This window comes from Calidris pugnax, unplaced genomic scaffold (genome assembly GCF_001431845.1).
Source record: "Calidris pugnax isolate Ruff unplaced genomic scaffold, ASM143184v1 scaffold144, whole genome shotgun sequence".
In the NCBI taxonomy this organism is placed as follows: Eukaryota; Metazoa; Chordata; class Aves; order Charadriiformes; family Scolopacidae; genus Calidris; species Calidris pugnax.
The window spans coordinates 4961255-4981456 of NW_015090911.1; the positions used below are offsets into that span (position 1 = coordinate 4961255).

Below are 20202 nucleotides of genomic sequence, written 5' to 3' on the forward strand. Positions count from 1 at the left end.
ACAAACTGAAATTTCCCTATCTGTCTTTCCTCAGCTGTGTTCTTGAGAAAGAAATCCTATCTTCTATTTCCTTCCTCCCCAATGAGCGTATGTTCATCCAATATGACAGCTCATCTCAGTGTGACAACTCATCTCCAGGTATCTCCTTGGTCCTATCTGCAGGTCTTTTTATTTCTGCCTCTCAACATACATAATGGATTTTTATGCCTTAAATAAAAGCCCTTCAGCTTGCTCTTCTGCTTAACCTCTGCATCCTCCCTCAAACACTTTTTTTTCTTTTCACTTCTTTTGAAGATTTTAATTTTTCTCCTTCCCCCTCTGCAAGAGAATTTAGTTCTTCATCACTGTGTATTAAATGATTCATTCACTGAGATATTTCATGGCAAATTTAATTTCTCCAGCACCATCGGTCTCTGTCTGTCTCTCTTGACTCTGTCACTCTCCAACATCTTAAAAGTGTGAGTTTCTTCTCGACTAAAGTTTCAGGCTCTGAGCAAGAGAAGCCTGTGGCTCTGAACCCAATAGCAAGCCCCTTTAGCTTAAATCTGTGTTCACAAAGCCTGTGATCCTGGAGCTTTTGACTCTGAATTACTCTTTTGAATGCTTGAGTTTTTCTCTCATTAAATTTATTGATTGCTGTCACCCACATATAACTAACATGTTTTTCTACTTTGATCCAACTTCTAATGGAAAGCATCATTTCACCTATTCATCACCTCCTGGCATGACAAAAATGTAGTCGTTTCTCCCATGAAATTTTTAAATCCAAGTGCCCTTCTCTTTGAAGGGTTGGAGGCCTGGTAGGAGCACACCAGGGGGGCTGGAGTAGCCTGGGTATGAGCACATTTACAGCCTCTTCGGTTGCTGTCCCATACTGCCCCGGAATATGAGCTGTTTCCACCAGCTCCAGTAAATTTTCATCTTTGAATACCCTGAGCTTCCGGACACACATCACTTTATTTCCCATGACTGAGGCTGCACATCCTTTATTCCTCAGTCTCCTGACTCAGGCCCCCAACATTTTCATGATGGCAATATAAAAGGAGGTGGGAAGGGAATGAGACGGAGGATCCACGATTCTTTCTGTACCAGTACAGGAAAAAGCAATCCCAAAGCAAAGCCAAAAAGCAAAGCTCAAGACAAAACTCGTCCCCTACAAAGTCTAATTCACTGCAAATACAGGCTTGAGACAGGCAGGAGATTGATCTTTGGAAATTTTAAATTGCAGTTGATCATCCTCTTAGCTGTAGGGTCAATGGGGATTTGGGACTCATCCTGATGATAAGCAGAGTCAGTCATAGAATCATAGAATCATCTAGGTTGGAAGGATCTTCTAGATCATTGAGTCCAGCCATTAACTTTACACTGCCAAAATCACCACTATTATGCTTCCTTTCCCTTTCCTCCTTGGGTTTAATTCTTGCATGGATCCGGCTAACAGCTATGTTGTTTTCAAACATTGCATGTCATTGTAGGCTGCAGATTCCTGCAGCCCCTGTGGTCCTGGGACTCAATTCCCAGAAGTAGAAGATGATCTGAAGCCTCTACAGGCAGCCCCACAACTGTATATAGCTGTATATAGCCGTATATAGCAACAGCAGCTGCTCTGCTTGCTTAAGCAACGCCTTGCGAGGCTTCAGGTGTGCAGCAGTTGCCACTGTGCTCCCTGTCAGGAGACACAATTATCTCCATAAAGAACTGAAAAGGAAGACTTGCACTGTGTTTCTTGAACTCAGGCGCAGAGATTCACCCAAGTAGAAAGGAATGGCAAGATGCATTTAACCTCATTAGTTTCAGTAGGGCTGACTTTGTGCAATCCATCAGTGTACAGATACATTAGGGGAACTAAACTATTTCCACATCTCATTTGCATAATGGATGGGATGTGAAATGAGTCCTATGGAAGAGAAGCGCCCTGGAGGCACTAAAGTTTATCACAATATGTAAGAGTTCTTTTAGATCATTGCATTAAATTTCCACTAACAAGATAACAAATTAATTGTCTGTATTACTGTACTAACCCAAAGTGGATAAAGTGTACTATTTCAGCAGAGGAAGGCAGCTGTTTAAGACAGCTTGGTGGTTATAGGAGGAGGCAGAAGAGATTAGTATGTCTCCCAGCATTTGCGTGCCATGATGCCAGCCCTCCTCTTGCCCCTTTAAGAAATCTGGCTCGTCTCTAATCTGATGTTGGACTTGAGCTTTATTAGTGAAGTGAGGGAGAATGAGTAAATCAACTGTATCAGACAAGCCTCAGGACATCTGGAAATTGATCATTCTGCGGAAATAAGCACTCTGTGTTTATTAGCTGGGAGTTCATCACTATCGCTTCTCTTTATCCAATTCCTAAGAGATTTCAAAGCTATCATCATAGCATTAGCTCTTCTGACTGCGCTACTGCAGATTAAGATCAGAAGATCTATCTAATGATGGCTTTCTTGGTCTCTCTCTTTCTCTAAAGCTATCCTGATGTTAAAAAAAAAAAAAAAAAGAAAAAGATAGAAGTAGGAAAATAGCTGGAACTAAATAAAGTAGTCTTTGTGTCTTAAATTTTTGCTTGTTGGCAATGGAGTAAATTTTTTTCATTATTCTACAGGAACTTGGTTTTATTCAGGGGGACATATCTTGCAGAATAGAAAATCCCTTATAGAAGTTGGTGGAATTTGAAGTTTCTAATGTGGTGATGGAAAAGGGAGGAAGATAAAAGGACCTAAAGCCATAAAGCAGTGCTGTACATTGAAAGTACAGTTATTTTTAAATGATAATACATGTCAAATAGAAGCCAGGGAAATGAATTCCATAAGTTGTAAAGGTAATAATATTACTTTAAGAAGAATAATTACTTTCCTTAACTACATTTATCACATAGTAATTCAGTTCTCCCTTCTGGAATATGATGCAATACCAAATTTTTGCTTGATTTATTTAAAATCAGCCTTAAGAAAAGATTCACCCAGATATGAGATTTCTTCTGGTTCTTTATTCAGAATGGAGGAGTTATCAAAATGTAAATACTATGACTAACTTAATGTTTAGATGTGCATTCCTGTACAGCTGCATTGCACAACTACATTATGCAAAGACACTGGGAGAAAAATCGTCTGTAAGAGTTTTCCAATAACAGTGGTCAGATGCATAAACAATTTAAATATAGCTGTGGATTTCCAGAAGCCTGTGGGGAGTATCAAATCCAATGCAATGAACTCTCTCTATAGAAAAACCTTCCCTAGCAGAAGTTTCACTGAGATCAATTTTTATCACCCGATTTTCTCTGTTTTCCGACAGCAAATTAACATTTATTATCTCTTTTGAATTGGCACTTAGAGTTCCAGGTTGGGTGAGTGTTGTGCTAGATTCTGTACACAAATAAAAAAAGAAAAGGTGGATGTTGTCCAAGAACCTTTCCATATAAGTACAACATGAGAGAAAACAGATGAATGCAATAAGTAGAGTGAACGTGATCTAACAGTAAAGCAAGGATAGTTAATTAACCAGTTTGTCCAGACCCTAGCACAATGGATCTAGACCACATTACTTGCAACATAAGTACTTAATAACAACAATAATGATGGCTGGGCCTTTAAAATTAATGTATTAATTATCAGTCAGAGCTTGTAAGTTGCTTAGACAGTGAATGAGGAATGCCAGTTTTTTAATTCAAAGTATCAAAGGACCCATAAATCTTTAAAAAAATTGCCAGTTTCACATCAGTGTTGTGTTCCCTCATGCACTGACTTTATGACAGTGTGCCCTGAACTAGAATAGGGCTTCTTCTGATTCATCCTTTTACTTAGGATAATTATGTTTATTTATTTATAATCATGCCATTGGTCTTTTAGGTTCCTGGTAATCTCCTTCACGTCTTCCTTTGCTTTTGAAGCTGTCTTTTCTCATTAAACAAATAATGATTTTTTTCCTTCCTGCTTTACCACCTGTTGCTCACTTGTATGTGCACACGATGGTGTCTGTGCTGTCAGTAGGACTAAGGAAAGTTTAAGTATGGGTCTTTCATGGAATGAAGTGGGCTCTGTTTAAAGGAAGTGCACAGAGATCAACAGACAGGTGATAACTAAGGTCTGAATCAGGCCACCCATATACACCATCTTGCTCTCTAGAGCAGCAACAAAAGATAAAATACACTGAAATCATGGATGTGTTTGTGTGAGGATTTTAAACTCTGAGCCTCCTGTGATGATGTTGCAGATGATATATTTCCACCTGATTCAAAGATGGGTTGAACTGGGGGGTTCTCTTACATAAGGCTTTCTGAAATAAGAACCCCAAATGAGAAGAAGTAGTCCAAGGAAAGGTGATGATAGCACCCCAGCAGGTCCATCAAGGGATAGACCTCCCACTACTGCAGGGTGAATCACAGCCCTGGGAGCAAATCACTGCACCTTCGTCAGTTTCCAATGGTGCCTATGGGTCTCTGTTTGCATTTTGGTACCTCTGAATAAAAACTGAAGGTCCTTCCTTACTGGCTGCTCCAGATCCATAAATTACTCTTGTTCCTCAATTTAGATGAGAATTTCAGTGAGGTGAGTTATATAGGTTGAAGAAACCCAGTGCCTAAAACAAAAGACAGATGGCTGAACCCATGACTCACTGGTGATGAGCTGCAATTTGGCCACGTAGACTTTGAGGTAATTCATTACATTTGTATCTCTTCTGTAGGGAGAGGATTTTCCTCAATGATTTGTATGACCTTGCTAAACCCAGATAGGTGGTAATTGAGCAGCAACTACTTCTTCAGAAGAAACAGAATAAAAATATTGAAAATATTGACTCACCCCAAAGGCAGTAAGCAGCACTTTGGTCTTTGACCTTTAAGCATCTTAGGGTAGTCAATAACCTGGCTGTTAGATGCTGTGCCTGCCACTGATTTTGATTTGGGAGTAGTTTAACCTTGAACCAAGATCCAAGTAACCACGGCAACAGGAAGTCGGCCTCTCCATCCAAGGAGTGGGAATCCATAAATCAAGGTCCCTAATGCAAACACTGTGTGCAGGTAGAGATTTGAGAGGATAAGTGGTTTGTGAGGGATTACCTTTGAAAAAATGAATGACTGTCCCTTGATATGTTGAAGCATAGCTTCACAGAGACTTTTTTTTATCAATAGAGGTCAACAGGTTACAGCTGCATGTTTTCATATGGCTCTTTATATAGGCCCTTCAGTTTAATTAGAACCAGATGTTGAATTTATGAGGTTGTTAGCGTTATTTTGTACCATATGCACGTGCATATATGTGTATTGATACACACATGCACGTTTCTTGCTCACAAAATGCATTCATGAATAGATTATGTTAAAGCTCAAACTCAGGCACTGTAGAGTAGTGAAACACCAGATTTGTGTATGCATAGTTCCATAGTGCTGTGATCCCATAGGCATAGTCGCCTAATCAAATATCCCAGTTATTCTATGGGACAGTGCTTTACTCAATGTATAGTGCTCACCTAGCCAACAGCTATCTGGTGGTTGGATTTTCCTCTTGCTATTCATTGTGTGACACCATGTCTCATTTATTCCACATTTCTAAGCCCTGGTATGAATAGATGAATGTTTCATGAATGTTGATAATTTTATTTTCTCAGCGCTGCTCTTGAGATGAGGGATATATTATTGTTCTCATTTGCAATAGAGAAGCTGAGCAGAGAGAGACTGAAGTTGAATGGATACAGTCTGAGAGGCTTAATACCTGATTTGAGACTCTGGGAGGATATGTGGTCTAATAGGCAGAAACTCCTCTGCATCTCTCCACTAAGCCATGGCCTGTAATTTTGTCTCACTCCTGACTATTTCTGCACTTAGACCCATTCTCCTCGGTTAAGTCCCAGACTGATATCAGGTCACAGGTCCATCAGGACTTTTATCTCTGACCAGCCCACTCTATAACTCCATCTTTCAGATTCCTCTCACCGGTGCAGTTCTTCTGTGCCTGAGTCTTCTGGGGATCTCTTCCTCGGTTTCTAGGACAACCATAGGTCTGATATTTCACATTTCATCTGTAATGGACAAAGATCCGGACTGTTCATGGCAGCTCTAAGCTGCAAATACAGGAAATGTTGGTTGGTATCTCAAAAGGCTGAGAGCAGACAACAAACATAGAAGTTTTTGCAGCAGTTGCTGGCTCTGTTTTGAGATCCTCTTGATCTTCTGGGAAAGGTATCAGGGTACTTGTGGGAAATCTTTGAGGAAGTGCCAGGTACAGTCTGGGTGCAGCCACGGATAGCAGTGGGTGCTCTCTGCTGCAGGGGACAAAGGCTCTCATCTGCTGACCTGACCTGCTGTGCAGGGAGGTTTGCTGCTGTCCTGGGGCTTAAATCAGGGAAATTGTGGAGGCGTATCAAACCAAATCTGAGTGGTAAATCAAAGCAAGCAAAGGAGGCACTAGACTTGCATGAATGACCAAGGAGCTCCTGAATAATCTCAGCCATAAAACGAAAGCAAAAAAGAGGTGGAAGCAGGAACAGGTGACCTAGAGAACTATAGAGATAATGTCCAAGTTCACAGAGATGGGCACAGGAAGCCATTTGGAGCAGCAACACCTATCTGGAGTTGAATCTACCAAGGGAAGAAGAGCAACAAGAAATGTTTCTACAGGTACATTAGTATCAAAAAGAAGCCTAGGGAAAATATGGAACCACAGCTGGATGGAGCAGGCAACTTGGTGGCAAAGGACTGGCAAAAGATCGAGGTACTCACTGTTCTTTGCCTTAATTTATGCTGCTAAGACTGGCCTCCTGGAATCCCAGGTCCCTGCGACTGATGAGGAGAGGAAGCTTACTCTTGGTGGAGAAGGATCTTGCTAGGGAACAGTTAAATGAACTGAACATATATAAGTCCATGGAACTTGAGAGTATGCACCCAAATGCTGAGGGAGCTGGTTGATGTCATTATGAGGCCATTCTCGATTATTTTTGAAAGGTCGTGGCAACAGGGAGAGGATCCTGTGGAGTAGAAAAAAAGCAAATGTCAGTCCAATAAGGGCAAGAAGACAGACCCAGGGAGCAATAGGCTGAGCAGCCTCATCTTATTCTGTAGGAGGATGACAGAGCGAATATCTTGGAAAGCATTTCCAAATGTATGAAGGACAATAAGGTTATCAGGAGTAGTCAGCATAGATTCATGAAGGGAAAATCATGCCTAATCAACTCGATGTTGTTTATCTTGACTTTTAACAGTTTTCTATAACCTCCTTACAGAAAAACTGATGAAATACAGACTAGATAAATGTACATTGAGATGGTCAGAAAACTGTCTGAACTGCTGGATTTACAGGGTTGTGACCAGCAGCACAAAGTCCAGTTAGAGGCCAGTCACTAGTGGTGGACAGTGGCGTCCATACTGGGGCCAAAACTATTTAACATGTTAATTAATGACTTGGGTGATGGCGCAGAGAGCGCCTTCAGCAAATATGGGGAAGATACAAAACTGGGAGGAGTGGCTGATGTGCCAGAGCGTCATGCTGTCATCCAGAGGGACCTCAACAGGCTAGAGAGACAGGCTGACAGAAACCTCATGAAGCTCAACAAGATCAAGTGCAAAGTCCTGAACCTGGGGAGGAATAACCGCATGCACCAGTACCTGCTGGAGGCTGACCAGATGGAAAGCAGTTCAACAGAAAAGACCCTGGGGGTCCTGGTGAGCACGATCCAGCAATGTACCTTTGCAACAAAAAAGTCCAACGGCTTCCTGGGCTGCATTAGGAGAAGCGCACCCAGCAGATCAAGGGAGGTGATTTTTCCCATTTATTCGTAGAATCATAGAATTGGCTAAAATTGGTGAGGCCACACCTGGAGTAATGTGTCCAGTTCTGGGTTCCTCAGTACAACAGAGCCATGGGCATATGGGAGACAGTCCAACAAAAGGCCACAAAGATGATTGAGGGTCTGGAGCATCTCTCCTGTGAGGAAAGGCTGAGACAGCTGGGACTATTCAGCCTGGAGAAGAGAATACTTAAGGGATCTTATCTGTGTGTACAAATATCTTTGTAAAGATATCTGGGGAGTAAAGGAGTAGATGGAGCTAGACTCTACTTGGTGATGCCCAGTGACAGGACAAGAGGCAGTGGGCACAAAATGAAGTACAGAAGGTTATGCCTGAACATCACAAAACACATTTTTACTATGAGAATGACTGAGAACTTGAGCAGGTGACCCAGAGAGGTTATTGAGTCTTCCTCACAGGAGATATTCAAAACCTGACCAGGGCAACTTGATCTAGCTGACCCTGCTTGAGCAGGGTGGGGTGAACTAAGTGATCTCAGGGGGAGCCTTCCAATCTCAGCAGCTCTGTGATTTTTGAATCTTCATGAAATTTAATTTCCAAAATCTGATGCATTATATCTGAGACCCATATGCAGGTTGAGATTTGAAAAGGGAAGGAATTAATGAAGGATTGCCCTTGAAAGATGAAGGACTGTCCTTTATATGCTGAAGCTCAGCGTCACAGAGGCTGGAAGAAGGTTTCCTAAGTTGGCAAAGTCACAACACGAAGTCTTCAACCTGGCAGACTTTTGTTCTGGTCTCATCAGAAGAAAGTGACCAGATTTTAACAAAACAACAACTGCTAGAAGTTTTCTAAAACAAGCAAAAAACATCCCAGTCTTATTGTAAAAAGTGACTGAAGCATTTTAGCTGTCCTTCCTGGTAAACTCATATACTTACAGATATAGATGTAATAAGTATACACGCACATAAACTACAGAAATATTACATATAAATGGGTGGATACACATTCAGGTGTAACATGCAGCTATTTAATATGTAGAATTTAAATCCCAGTGGTTTAAATTTGACACATTTACAAGCAAACAAAATGGGTTCAAATCATAAGAGTTTGAGAAATATTTTTAAGGGAGGAATCTACCAGCCCTGAGTGCATAAGTTTTATTTTTCTGGAATATTTGACCTCTTTGATATATTTCTGCCACTCATTTCTTCAGCATTGTAATCCCTAGGTAGAAAAATGTATCACAGATTGCTCTTTTTTTTTTAAACTCCCACCTCTTTAATGACTTGTAAAGTAAGTTTTGATTAGGATGGGGATTCCTGGAAAATAACTGTAATGTACTTTAGGCAGGGAGTTACATACTGAGGTTGTTCCTGATGCCTGCCTCTTACTCAGATGAAACACCCACTGAGTCAAGTCATTATAGAAGAGAAGTGTGTGAGTGTGGAGAATGAAATACCCAGAGAATGACAAATAGACAATTCTACTACATACAGATATGAAATATGTCTTTCTTTATACATATAAAGAGTGTGGTTTTGCTTGGAGAATAAAAAGTAATAATGTGGAATTATTATGTTGGTTTACCATTGCTTATAAAGATCAGGGATGGTACATCCTGAAGAAAAATTATCGAAATAAAAATAAAAATAATCATGATCCTTGCTACTATCAAGACCATAATACAGGAACATAAACTGAAAAATATGGAAATATATTGAGGTAGGAAGGACAGTAACTGACTACTCTTTTTCAGATATTCCCCAGGCAGGTTGCTTTATCAATATTCATCCAAATTTTGTTTCCTTCCCCAGGAATAGCAGGTCCCCACTTAAAAGCAGACCAGACTTCACTTCATAGTAAAATGGAAAGTTCTGCCTGCAACATGATGACCAGAAGGAAACCAGCAGCTGTCGACAGTGTTGCAATGCCAACTCCAGTATTATCTCTCCTACCTTCATCATCAGCAACATCCGAAGCAGGTAATGTTGTTTCCCTCCAACCCGTCTGTTTCCTCCACATCTTCTTCCTTCTGGCACTGCACTGATCAATATGTGCTTGTGCTGCGCTTCCTGATTGGAGAAGTAGTTGCAAATGTGCATATCTAATGTGATAATCTGGCTGTAATTTTTCTAACACTTTCTTATCATGATCATATCTTGGCATATCAAATCTATTTTCTTCACATACCACCACTTGTGCAATAATGAGGACACCAGCCCGTATGGTCTAACAAGGGACCTTGAAGCAAGACTCTTGTGTTCCCTTTTCAGCCCCGGTGTTGATTTATTTGAATGTTCCCATCCCCGTGGCATGAACATGCCAAATACACAGTGCATAGCTAAGGAGCAGCTGAGATTTCTTTCTGCATACTTCAGTGATTTTAGCATAATATTCTGTCTTGTAAATGTGAAATTGTCTGGGGCAATGAAGAGTGATTTAAAATATATCAGAATAAATAAGTCAGAATAACATGTTTTTCAATCAACTTACATTTTGTGCTTCTATTTTGAATCCGAAGAGAAAGGTGATAGCTTTATACTGCCAGAAATTGAGCCAAGTCACTCAGGCATCATCATGCTTTTTCTTGGGCATGGGTAGAAAAGTTAATCTTGCATTGTGTCTTAATTTCCAGTGAATGGGCAACCCACAGTACATTACCGTACATGTAGCCATTAGGATTTGTAGCCTTGTCAAACCTTTGATTCCACATTCACAAAAAATGTGTCAGTATCACTGAGTTACGGAATGACTACATATTTAATTATGCAATTGAAAGTGCTGTTTCAGTGCATTCCTTTTGATTTTCCTCTCATTTCCTGAATAAATAGTTAAAACAAGGAATTCATGCTGTAAAGTAGCTTCTATAAAGCTAAATTTTTATATTAAAAAATCAGAATTCTCTCTTTAGCCTTTAATACTTTCCTATATATAAAGTAAGGACAGATTTTTAATGAAGCACACAAATATTTTATGATCAGTTTCAAGATGAAAGTGTATGCTTGACTGCATAGTTTATTCTTTCCATTTTCAGAAGTCTAATTAAATTGTTGGTTTATCTGTAGCCCAGATGTTGAAACAATTTAGTGAAAACTGAAAGAAACTGTGCTAATGGGAAAACAGGACAGTGCTATGGGTTTTCTGTAATTAATAGGGAGCTCTTTGAAAATTTCTCCTTTCAAACCAAGTTGACAAACTGAGCTCAGCTGTTGAGCAAACAGTCTTCCTGTGCCATGTGCTTGCAAGTGGCCTCAGGCAACTCTGAAGGGATTGAGAATGACAGGCAGTAAGAAGGATCTTTAGTTCTGCAGGGATAGCAAAGCCATCCAGTGTAAAGTTAGTTAGGGGGGTGACATAGAACTCCCAAGGGATCTGACCTACCTGGGTTCACCTCCTCATTCACCCACTGTGCTGCAGTGGGTCCTTCAGCCTGCTTTAAGCTGCCCTTGGAAATGTATACGTTTGGTAAAAATTTCTCTCTTTGCCTCAGAAGCTATTTCTAGCATCATATCAATCCTCCGTGACTTCTAGGCATGGCCTGAGGCCATTTCAATTTGTCTCTGTCCATGAGAAGGAGCCTCACTACACCCATGTACTCCAGGGAGGGGAGAAACACCAAACCACCATGTCTCTTGCTTTAGATGTGTAACTTTGTTTTTTAAGATTAATGCTGGTTCTTGTTTGTTTGGGGCAGTTAGGTGAAGTTGTTTGGAGAGTGAGAAAAGGATGAAGGAAAAGCCTGCGCTGCATTGAGTATTTCTAGTTTCTCTTCACTTTGGGCTGGATTGTGCCAAACTGCTCAGGTCTTCACAAAGGCAGTGCATGGCCCTGCAGCCTGGGGAGCTGTAGGGAGATAACTGTGCCCAGGCAGCAAATTGTACCCCCGCTGCATCCCCAGCATCTAGAGGTTGCCATCATGTTGCATCATCGCTGTAGAAGCATGTTCCTTTTTTCATATGCCTCCGTGCAGACGCACTGTTATTATTTCCCACCTCCTCTTCTACCCTTTTAAGATTAATTTCACCAGAGTTAGACAAAAGTCTTCTTCCCAAAGCAAGAGTTCCACATGCAAACAGCACAGTTTGTGTGGGAAGTGAACAACAAAGCCTAAAAACAATGCAGATAAACTTGGGTCCAGGGTTGGGCAGGGTCTGCCTGGATAAAATGGAAAAGATTAGTACTTAGCTTTGGTTTTCAGCAGAGCAGTATATCACATGGCAATATAGCAAAATATTTTATATCAAAGATTGCTCACCAAGAGCTTCCAGATGACTTGATAACACCTAATGGCTCTCACTTCAATAGTGGTTTATTTTGGCAGATCTCCCTGATACTTTGTCATATGCACACCTCATCAAATCTTCCCCCTGCAGGCCCATCAGACTCTTTCCCTCATAGTCTCCATACTCCAAATGTAGAATCAGATATCCCTGACTCTCAACAGTCAAAATAATATTGGGTTTCTTAATATCTTCTTTTAAAAGCTTGACTTGAAAGCATAGTACTTATTCAGCACATGCATTCTGACTATTGGCAGACTATGTAACACAACTCAAATAATTTCTAGAGCTTGCAAGTTCAGAGGCTTGCTAAGAAGAAAAGCAAAAGCATTATTAATAGTTTCTAACAAGCTTCCTGAAAAACTCATAAACACCCCAAAGCATTTATGAAAGAAAAATTATTGCAGTAAGCCAGCATAGAACAGCATAGAATTATTTTTTTTTTTCCAAATGAAAAAATGAGTTTCAGTCCAAAGGGAAAGGGACTGTCAGTTTGCAGTTTTAGGAGGGCAAAAAGGTATCTAAACAACATGAAGGAAGACACTGAGAGTGGAGTTCAGCTTATAGATTTACATGTAAGTGTAGGTATCTACCCATAACCACCTGCATATCAGTTAATTTTGGAGAATTAGGCAGTTTGACAGAAAGCAGATGCCTACCTTTGCTCTGCTCACTGTCTATTTGTTATCAGGCTCCACCCAGGACACTCAGCTGGGGTGACCCGGACCTCTTGGGTGCTTAATACACCCATTGGATTGGGCAGGGTGGACAGGAGACCTGTACCTTCCTTATACAGTATCAGGGTGTCAGAAGATGTCCTTGGTCACCTTAAATTGCATTGAGTTCCCATTTTAGAAACAGCAGTCATCCTCCACCAACTATACAGACCAGATTTCCTCTGTCTCTGAAGGGGTGGTAATACTCCAAGCTGCAAAACAACTGACTGCAGATAAACCTCAGTAAAGACATAAAAACTTTGCAGATATTTGGCTAATACTTTATTTTAAATTTGTTTCCTGTCCTTTGGATTACTTTCTTTCCAATGAAAGTTGAAAACAATGCCAAATCTCCTGACTTCACCACAAACCTTACAATTTTTCCTTTATGTTTGCTAAAATTCCCATATTCAATGTTTCCATCTTCAACTGAATAATTTTAGCTTTACTTTCTGGAAAAAATTGTACTTTGAATATGGGAAATAAAAAAAAGAAAGTCTTGAAAATGTGCCCTAACAAAAGCAATAAAAGGCAAAAGGTGGACAGTGAATATGAAGAGCAGGTAGGATGTTTGATTTTTTAAATCTTTTGACCTGAAGTTGCTCTCAGGATCTGGGAGGGTCTCAGAGTCAAATGCTTAGGGCAGGACTATAAATGGATTATATATAATATATATATAAATGCTTATTGGGACTATAAATGTCAATCAGCAGTGAGGCCATAGGAGAGTAATCATTTTATGTGACAGGGATCTAACTTTATTTTTATCAGATGAGTGAGAAATATCTCACTGCCACTTGCCCTTAGGGCTCTTGCATCCACAGTTTTTAGGAGTGACCTACTTCAGAGTGATTTTGGGCAACTAATTAGCTCCTCCTGAGCAACTTGGATATTTTATTTCCTTTCTCTTTTTCTTTGGTACCAAAATGACTGCATTCCTCTTTTCTTTTGTCCTCTGTGAATCACAAACTGCAAGTGGGTTTTATTTTTCTTTTTGGTGTGGGGAGTGGGTTACATATGGAAAATGTATTTTGTTTTGTAATTAATGAAAACCAGACTTTGGGAAGTTGGCCATCCAGGTCTTTATTTATAAGAGAGCATATGTCTGTGTTTTGTTTATGACTCACTCCTACTTCTTGCATTGTAACTTGGGTTTGTTTACGCAAGCTCTTTGCTGAATCTAAGCAACATGGTGGTATAAGAGCCAGTAATATATGTTCTCCAAGAGGGGAAGACAGTGAGTGAGGCTTGTATGCTGAATCTGTCATAGCCCATAGTGATAAAGAGGAGATTCCGCCACTTGACAGCTCCTGGTTATCTACAAAAAATGCTACGATAGCAACTTTATTTAAACTACTGCTAGAAGATTAGCCTGTTAACCATGAAGGGAGTGATAACCCCTAGAAGAACCTTTCTTGAAATCTGGGCTGCTCTGGAAACTTCAAGGATTTAAAACCCAAATGACTGCTTGACAGTCAGGTGTAAATTAAGTTTGCAAGTAGATGTGGGCTGAGGTTAATTTAGGGGGATGTTTTATTCTTAACTGAAAAGAAATTCTGAACTCCATCATTTCTTTTCCAGCAGTGCAGAGCAGATATGTTAGGAGTGAAAGGGAGCACCAGTTATTGCAATAGCAGATTTAATACATTTTGTTTCTCTCACAAAGGGCTAGTTACTTATAATCCATGTGCAAATTCTGGCCTCTGAACCGATGCCACATTCAGTAAAGGACAATGAGACAAGTTAAGAAAAACAAGCAAGGTCTCATGTCCTAAGCAAAGGACCAGGAGCCAAGAAATGCTGGTTACTCTTCCCAGCTCTGACAATGACTCACAACATGACCTTGGCAAGAGACTTAACTACTTTGGACTTCATTCAGATCTAAAGTAAGTGATCTGAACCAGGAGTAAGGTTACTTCAGAGGCCATTAAAGTCAATTATATGACTGAGTAGCTTCAGCTTATATCTGTGTAGAAGATAGTAAAGAAAGTCAGGCAGGGGTAATGAATTTGCCACAGGTGAATTGACCCACACAGCTTGCATGTGCCCGCTAGTTTCAGCCACAAGTAGTTTTTGTATGAACTGGCACCCATGGCAAGAATTAAAGGCTGGAGTGAAGATATCAGGAGTATGTGTATGGGGTACAGAAAGTTTAATAATTATGGTAGGCCAATATGACAGCTATGCTAAGGTGCACTTCCTTCCCTCCCACTAAAGGTTTAGAAATGAGAATGAAGAAAAACCATGGAAAAACATTGGTGTAGAAAACCTTTGTTGCCTTAGGAGAGGGAAGAGATATAGAGGAATCTCTGAGGACTGCTTAATAGTCAAAGTTTTGTTTTAATCTAAGACAATAAAAAGGAGGTAACAGCAATTCTTCTGGGATTGTAATAAGTAACCCTTTAAGTTTCTTTGAGTTGCTTTTCTATACAGAGTCCTTTCTCACAGCCATTCAGTAGTCATATTCACCCTATGGATCTTGAAATTATCTAGTCTTCATGACACTGAAAGCAGGCAAAAGAGGGTTTCCATTCACTGTTGTTTTACCCATTCCTGTTTCTGTTCTTTTCTCTCAATAGCCAGCCCTCCACTGAAAAAAAGGTTCAAGCGCCGTGAAATTGAAGCAATCCAGTGCGAGGTGCGCAAGATGTGCAACTACACCAAGATCCTGTCCACAAAGAAGAACCTGGATCATGTGAACAAGATCCTGAAAGCCAAGAGGCTGCAGAGACAATCAAAGACAGGCAATAACTTTGTCAAGAAACGGAGGGGGCGTCCTCGGAAGCAACCACTCTCCTTTGACGAAGACTCCAGAGACCAAATGCCCGTTCTGGAAAAATGCATTGACCTTCCCAGCAAAAGAGGTCAGAGACCGACACTCAACCCTTTGATGTTGGAGCAAGCAGCCACTCAAGATACAATCATGGCCACCATCGAGGCTGTCATACACATGGCTCGAGAGACACCACCTCCACCACCTCCTCTGCCTCCTCCCCCACCTCCACCCCCTCTCCCTCCACCCCGGACACCCCGGGTTGGGAAGAGGAAAAACAAGTCCCTGCAGGAGGAAGAGGAGGAACTGAAAGTGAAGCGGCACCGGAAAGGCAGAGGGAGCGAAAGCGAAGGCCTTCCCTAAGGCCGGTGCACTCCGTTTGATGTTGGGTGCCAGTGGTGGGGCACCCCAGAACTGAGGAGATTTAGAGACACGTAGTATGCTTTGCCCTTGGGGCAGCACCAGACTCACTCGTCCCTTTGGCAGCCAGATCCCATTGTGGAGATCTGTGCCAGCCAAGGTTCACATCTTCTTCTTCATCTCTTGACCCCAGCTCCTCCAGGAAAGAGGGGGAAAGGGGAAAAGGGTGGGGGAAAGATAAGGGGATATGGGGGGCGGGGGTTATGTGAAAAATGGGGATATTGTCTACTTTTCAGAGTTTCCAAAACTAGTCAGCATCTCAGCATTGCTGTTCTCATGCCATACCTGGAGGCGGGAGGTCGTCCTCGCAGGGAGCTGAACATTTTCACTAGGGCTGCATGCTGGACTCCGGTTCTGTTTGGTGGGCCAGGTGAAACTAAGAGTAACCATATCATAGTAGAAATCACTGTAAAAAAAAAAAAGAAAAAAAAAAGAAACAAAAAAAAAAACCAACAAAAAATAGTGTAATTTTCTCAACTGTGATCTTGGTTATAATCTGTTTGATTTTTTTTTTTTTCCAGTTTTATATACCTACCAGGCTTTGGGGCAGCATAACCCAAAATGCCTGATTCCTGCTAGATCTATGTATTTCTTTCTCATTTACTTGCCTAGTTACAACTAGCTGCAATATAGGCAATAGAAAAGTAGAGCCTTACACGCGTGCACACTCATTCCGAGTGCTATCCCAGTGAATGACGGAATATCACAGCATTTAAAATAAGGTGTACATGGATATTCAGTTATGATAGCACGTTTCTGTGAAGCAACTTGGCATTTTCAATGGCATGTGAAAAAGGGGTCATCCATCAACCAAGTTGTTTTGATGCTCAGTACATATGAGTAGAGAACAGAAAGACACTTCTGGGGAATAGAGTTATAGTAAACATGGACAAAAGCACCAAAAAAAAAAAAAAAAGAATATAAAAAGATAAAGGAAAAAAATAGGACAGAAAAAAATATATGAAAAAGACAGGGCCCAAACCTACCAGTTCTTACCACTTGCAATTCCCAGTGAAATTGATGGGAAACCCAGGATCTGAATTATTTGCATCGGGTAGCAATGCCTTGATATGTTATTTTAAAGAAAATAGATACAGTAGATTGTTTAAAAAAAAAATAGAGAACAAAACCCTATGAAAAATAGGTTCTTTCTTGGCAATTATTTCTTGAAAAAGAAAAGGAATAAGTGTTCTTATCTGAAAATAAAAAATGTTCAAAGGGTATCACCACTGCAATTGTATTAATGCCACTTTGGACACGTTCTCCAAGTTGTGGTTGCCTTAATAAACTAAAAAAAAAATTTTTTTTTTTGTACATAATGTAATTATAGAGCTCTCAGTCTGCATGGATGCAAACTGTGTGTGACAAATTGTCTCTTTAAATGGTCAATTCAAATTGTACATTTCTCATTCGAGTTGTACGTTAGCCATTGATTTAACTTGGGTGAAACGCTCAAGCTCCATTTCCATAGCCCAATTAAAATGTTTAACTAAAACAAAGACTGAACATGAAGCTGTTCCATTGCAGTAACAATGTTTTTTTTTAAAAAAAAAAAAAAGTCAGTCCTTGAAATTTGAAATAGGTACTTTCAAATTTATTTCATTTCTTTTTAAGTCCTTCAGTACACTCAACACCTGGCATGGCAAGATGGATATTAAAATGGGAGGGGGGAGGGAAAATTCCAGCAAGGGAGTGGGGATTGGAATTATTTAATGTTTCACAAGCCAACTACTATTCCCTTTTTTGAGAAATTTTTGAACTGGTTTGTTGCCAAGGAAACTTCAAATAGCACGACACTAAATTAACCAAAACAACATACCCAAGAAAAAAGTCCCCACAAAAAATTATTGTGTTTCTATTCTGTTATTTATTTACAAAAAAATCATATCAAGACTATGGTGTTAAAGGGACACTGTAAACATACAGCTCATTATTTTTAGAGACTGATTTTTCTTTTGTGATAGCACCTTAGCTTATTAAAACTGAATGCATTTGGGGTTTGAATTGGGGATGGGGGCTGGTTAAGGGGATTTATTAATTTTTTTAAAGGCTGGAACAAATCTTGAGATCCTATCTACTTAAAACTGATAAGAGGGATCACAGAATTTTGTTTCCAATTTATTTTGCGTCATTCATCATATTCATTTGCGCTTTTTGTTTTCCAATTAATGCAGCTTAGAAATAAACTGGCTGGTTGCTCATTGTGTTACAACTGATTTTGCTTTTCAGTTCTCTTGAATTAGCACAGTGTTATTGATGGAAGTTGTAGGCCTGCAGAATAAAATGGTTAAGCCTCCTTGAGCTCTTCCCTGCTTCCTTAAAAAGCATTGGACTGAGGTTCAGTTGATTCAGAGATCTTTATGTTTCCATCTCTCTTTTGGGCCTGAAAGTAGATGACAATGCTGCTTAAAATGCAAGAAAAACTGAAGTATGGTATTCCAGATAGCCTATAAACTGAAATTAAGCCAGACAAGAACTTATCCTTAGTTTTATCCTCCAGGTATCCTACAAACTGAAATTAAGCCAGACAACAACTTATCCTTAGTTTTATCTCCAGTGGTCTGGAAGGACCAAATTCTGCCATTGAACACCCATCACACTTTCAAGACATGTCACACCTTCCAGTGTGCCCATAAGGGCTGGATTTGGGCCGGACCTTTCTGGATGCACTGGGATGCAACGCCCCCAGGGAAGGATCACTGAGGCTGGTGCTTCCCAAGCCCCCAGATTTGGGAAAAAAAAAAAATGCTCTTAGCCTTCCAAAAAGTACAATCCAAAATGCTGCTAGAGGTACCGTGCTTAAGGAGAACGTCCACTCAAAGGGTACAACCCCAAACACCCTTCACTGAGAAAAAAAAATTAAGAGTTCCTTTTGGTCCTAGAGAAACTTAGGGTAGCGTTGAAGACCTGGTAGCTGCAAGCTGTCCTTATAGAATGGGCTCTATCCAGATGCCCAAGGTTTGTTTTTCATGGCAAGAAGGTGCTGGTAGAGCACGATGCTGCGGTACAGCCTTGGCTGTTTGTCCAAACAGCCTGGTGCAGCTGGTGCTGGCTGGCAGGGAGATTAGCTTGTTAATTTGTATGAAAGCAGGCTGAAAATACTGTTAGATGGCACTCAGAATTTGTGTTCTGCATGTTGCATAGTCTATAAATATGATAAGCAAGTTGCTGACAGAATAATATTATAAGGCGATGTACTACATGCAGATCATAAAGGATTTAGTTTTAGGGCTTAAGGCTAAAATCCCACTCCTGCAGTTTATTACCCAACAATATTCCAGTAATGAGCTTTTTGATTTATTTTTTTCCCCTACCACTAGGAAGATTTACTGAGGAGCTCTCTAAATTCTCCCCACACATTACCAAGAACTGTATAAAACTGGGGTGAAAGCCCTTTTGCTTATTAAAACCAAAAAGACCTTTCAAACACCTCCACTGTGTCACAGATTAACACACATTTTAGCATGCTTCAATAAAAACACAAAACAAAATCACATGGCTGTGAGCCATATGAAATGAGGCCATGGGTTTGCATCCTCTCTGTGGGTCTTGTATTCCTTAACCCAGGATAAAACCAGGAATGGGGACAAGCATGAGGGATGAGAGAAAAAAAAACAAACCAAAACAACCAACCACTTGTGTCTCCAAGAGCTTCATACTGCCAGTTTCTTGAGCCCTTCAATATTAAATTTCTGTGAAGCACCTTGCATGTTTTTGGATAACTGTCAAAAAAAAAAAAAAAGAAAATATTTTTTAAAAGTAAATTATAATAGTCATCAGCTACTAGGGTATCCTACAGCATGGCCCGTGATTCTCCATTTGACAGCAACGCATTGGACCATTCGTGTAGAATATTCTGTTTGTGTTGTTACATTTTTTTGCCTAGCTTCTGGTGCAATGAGGTGCTGGTTCGTCACTGGGGCTTCTGAGCACTATAGCAATACAACGAATAAACAGGAATCGCTGTTCCATACACAAGGATTTCCCCAACTCTTATTTTCACAGGCCTTGATTCAGGACTGCGCTTAAGCACATTTAAGTAGTATCCTGAAGAGTAAAAAGAAAAATAACAACAAAAAAGACAGGAAAAAACAACAAACACCAAACAAACAAACAAAAAAACCAAAACAGGATGGTTTTCGGAATTGAGGAAATAAACATCATGCCCTTGCAATGCCTCTTCCTTCCATCATCCAAAAACTGGGGTGCAGCAGTTCTGAGATAATTAGAAGCACATTTCAACAAAGAACACACATTTGAGATCTCCTTAAGATGCCT

At 40.3% G+C, this 20202-nt stretch overlaps 1 protein-coding gene across 3 annotated transcripts in view; it reads left to right on the top strand.

The window, feature by feature from the left end:
• Positions 1 to 16071, top strand: part of SETBP1 (SET binding protein 1) — a 259245-nt gene extending 243174 nt beyond the window's left edge. For 2 of the 3 annotated variants that reach the window (XM_014949417.1, XM_014949415.1), the window contains exons 5-6: positions 9550 to 9717; positions 15311 to 16071. In XM_014949417.1, the coding sequence (XP_014804903.1) occupies positions 9550 to 9717; positions 15311 to 15867 (725 nt within the window). In that variant the 3' untranslated portion in view covers positions 15868 to 16071. The remainder of the gene's footprint in view (positions 1 to 9549; positions 9718 to 15310) is intronic. The other variant, XM_014949414.1, reaches the window with a different exon arrangement.
• Positions 16072 to 20202: the final 4131 nt, after the last annotated feature.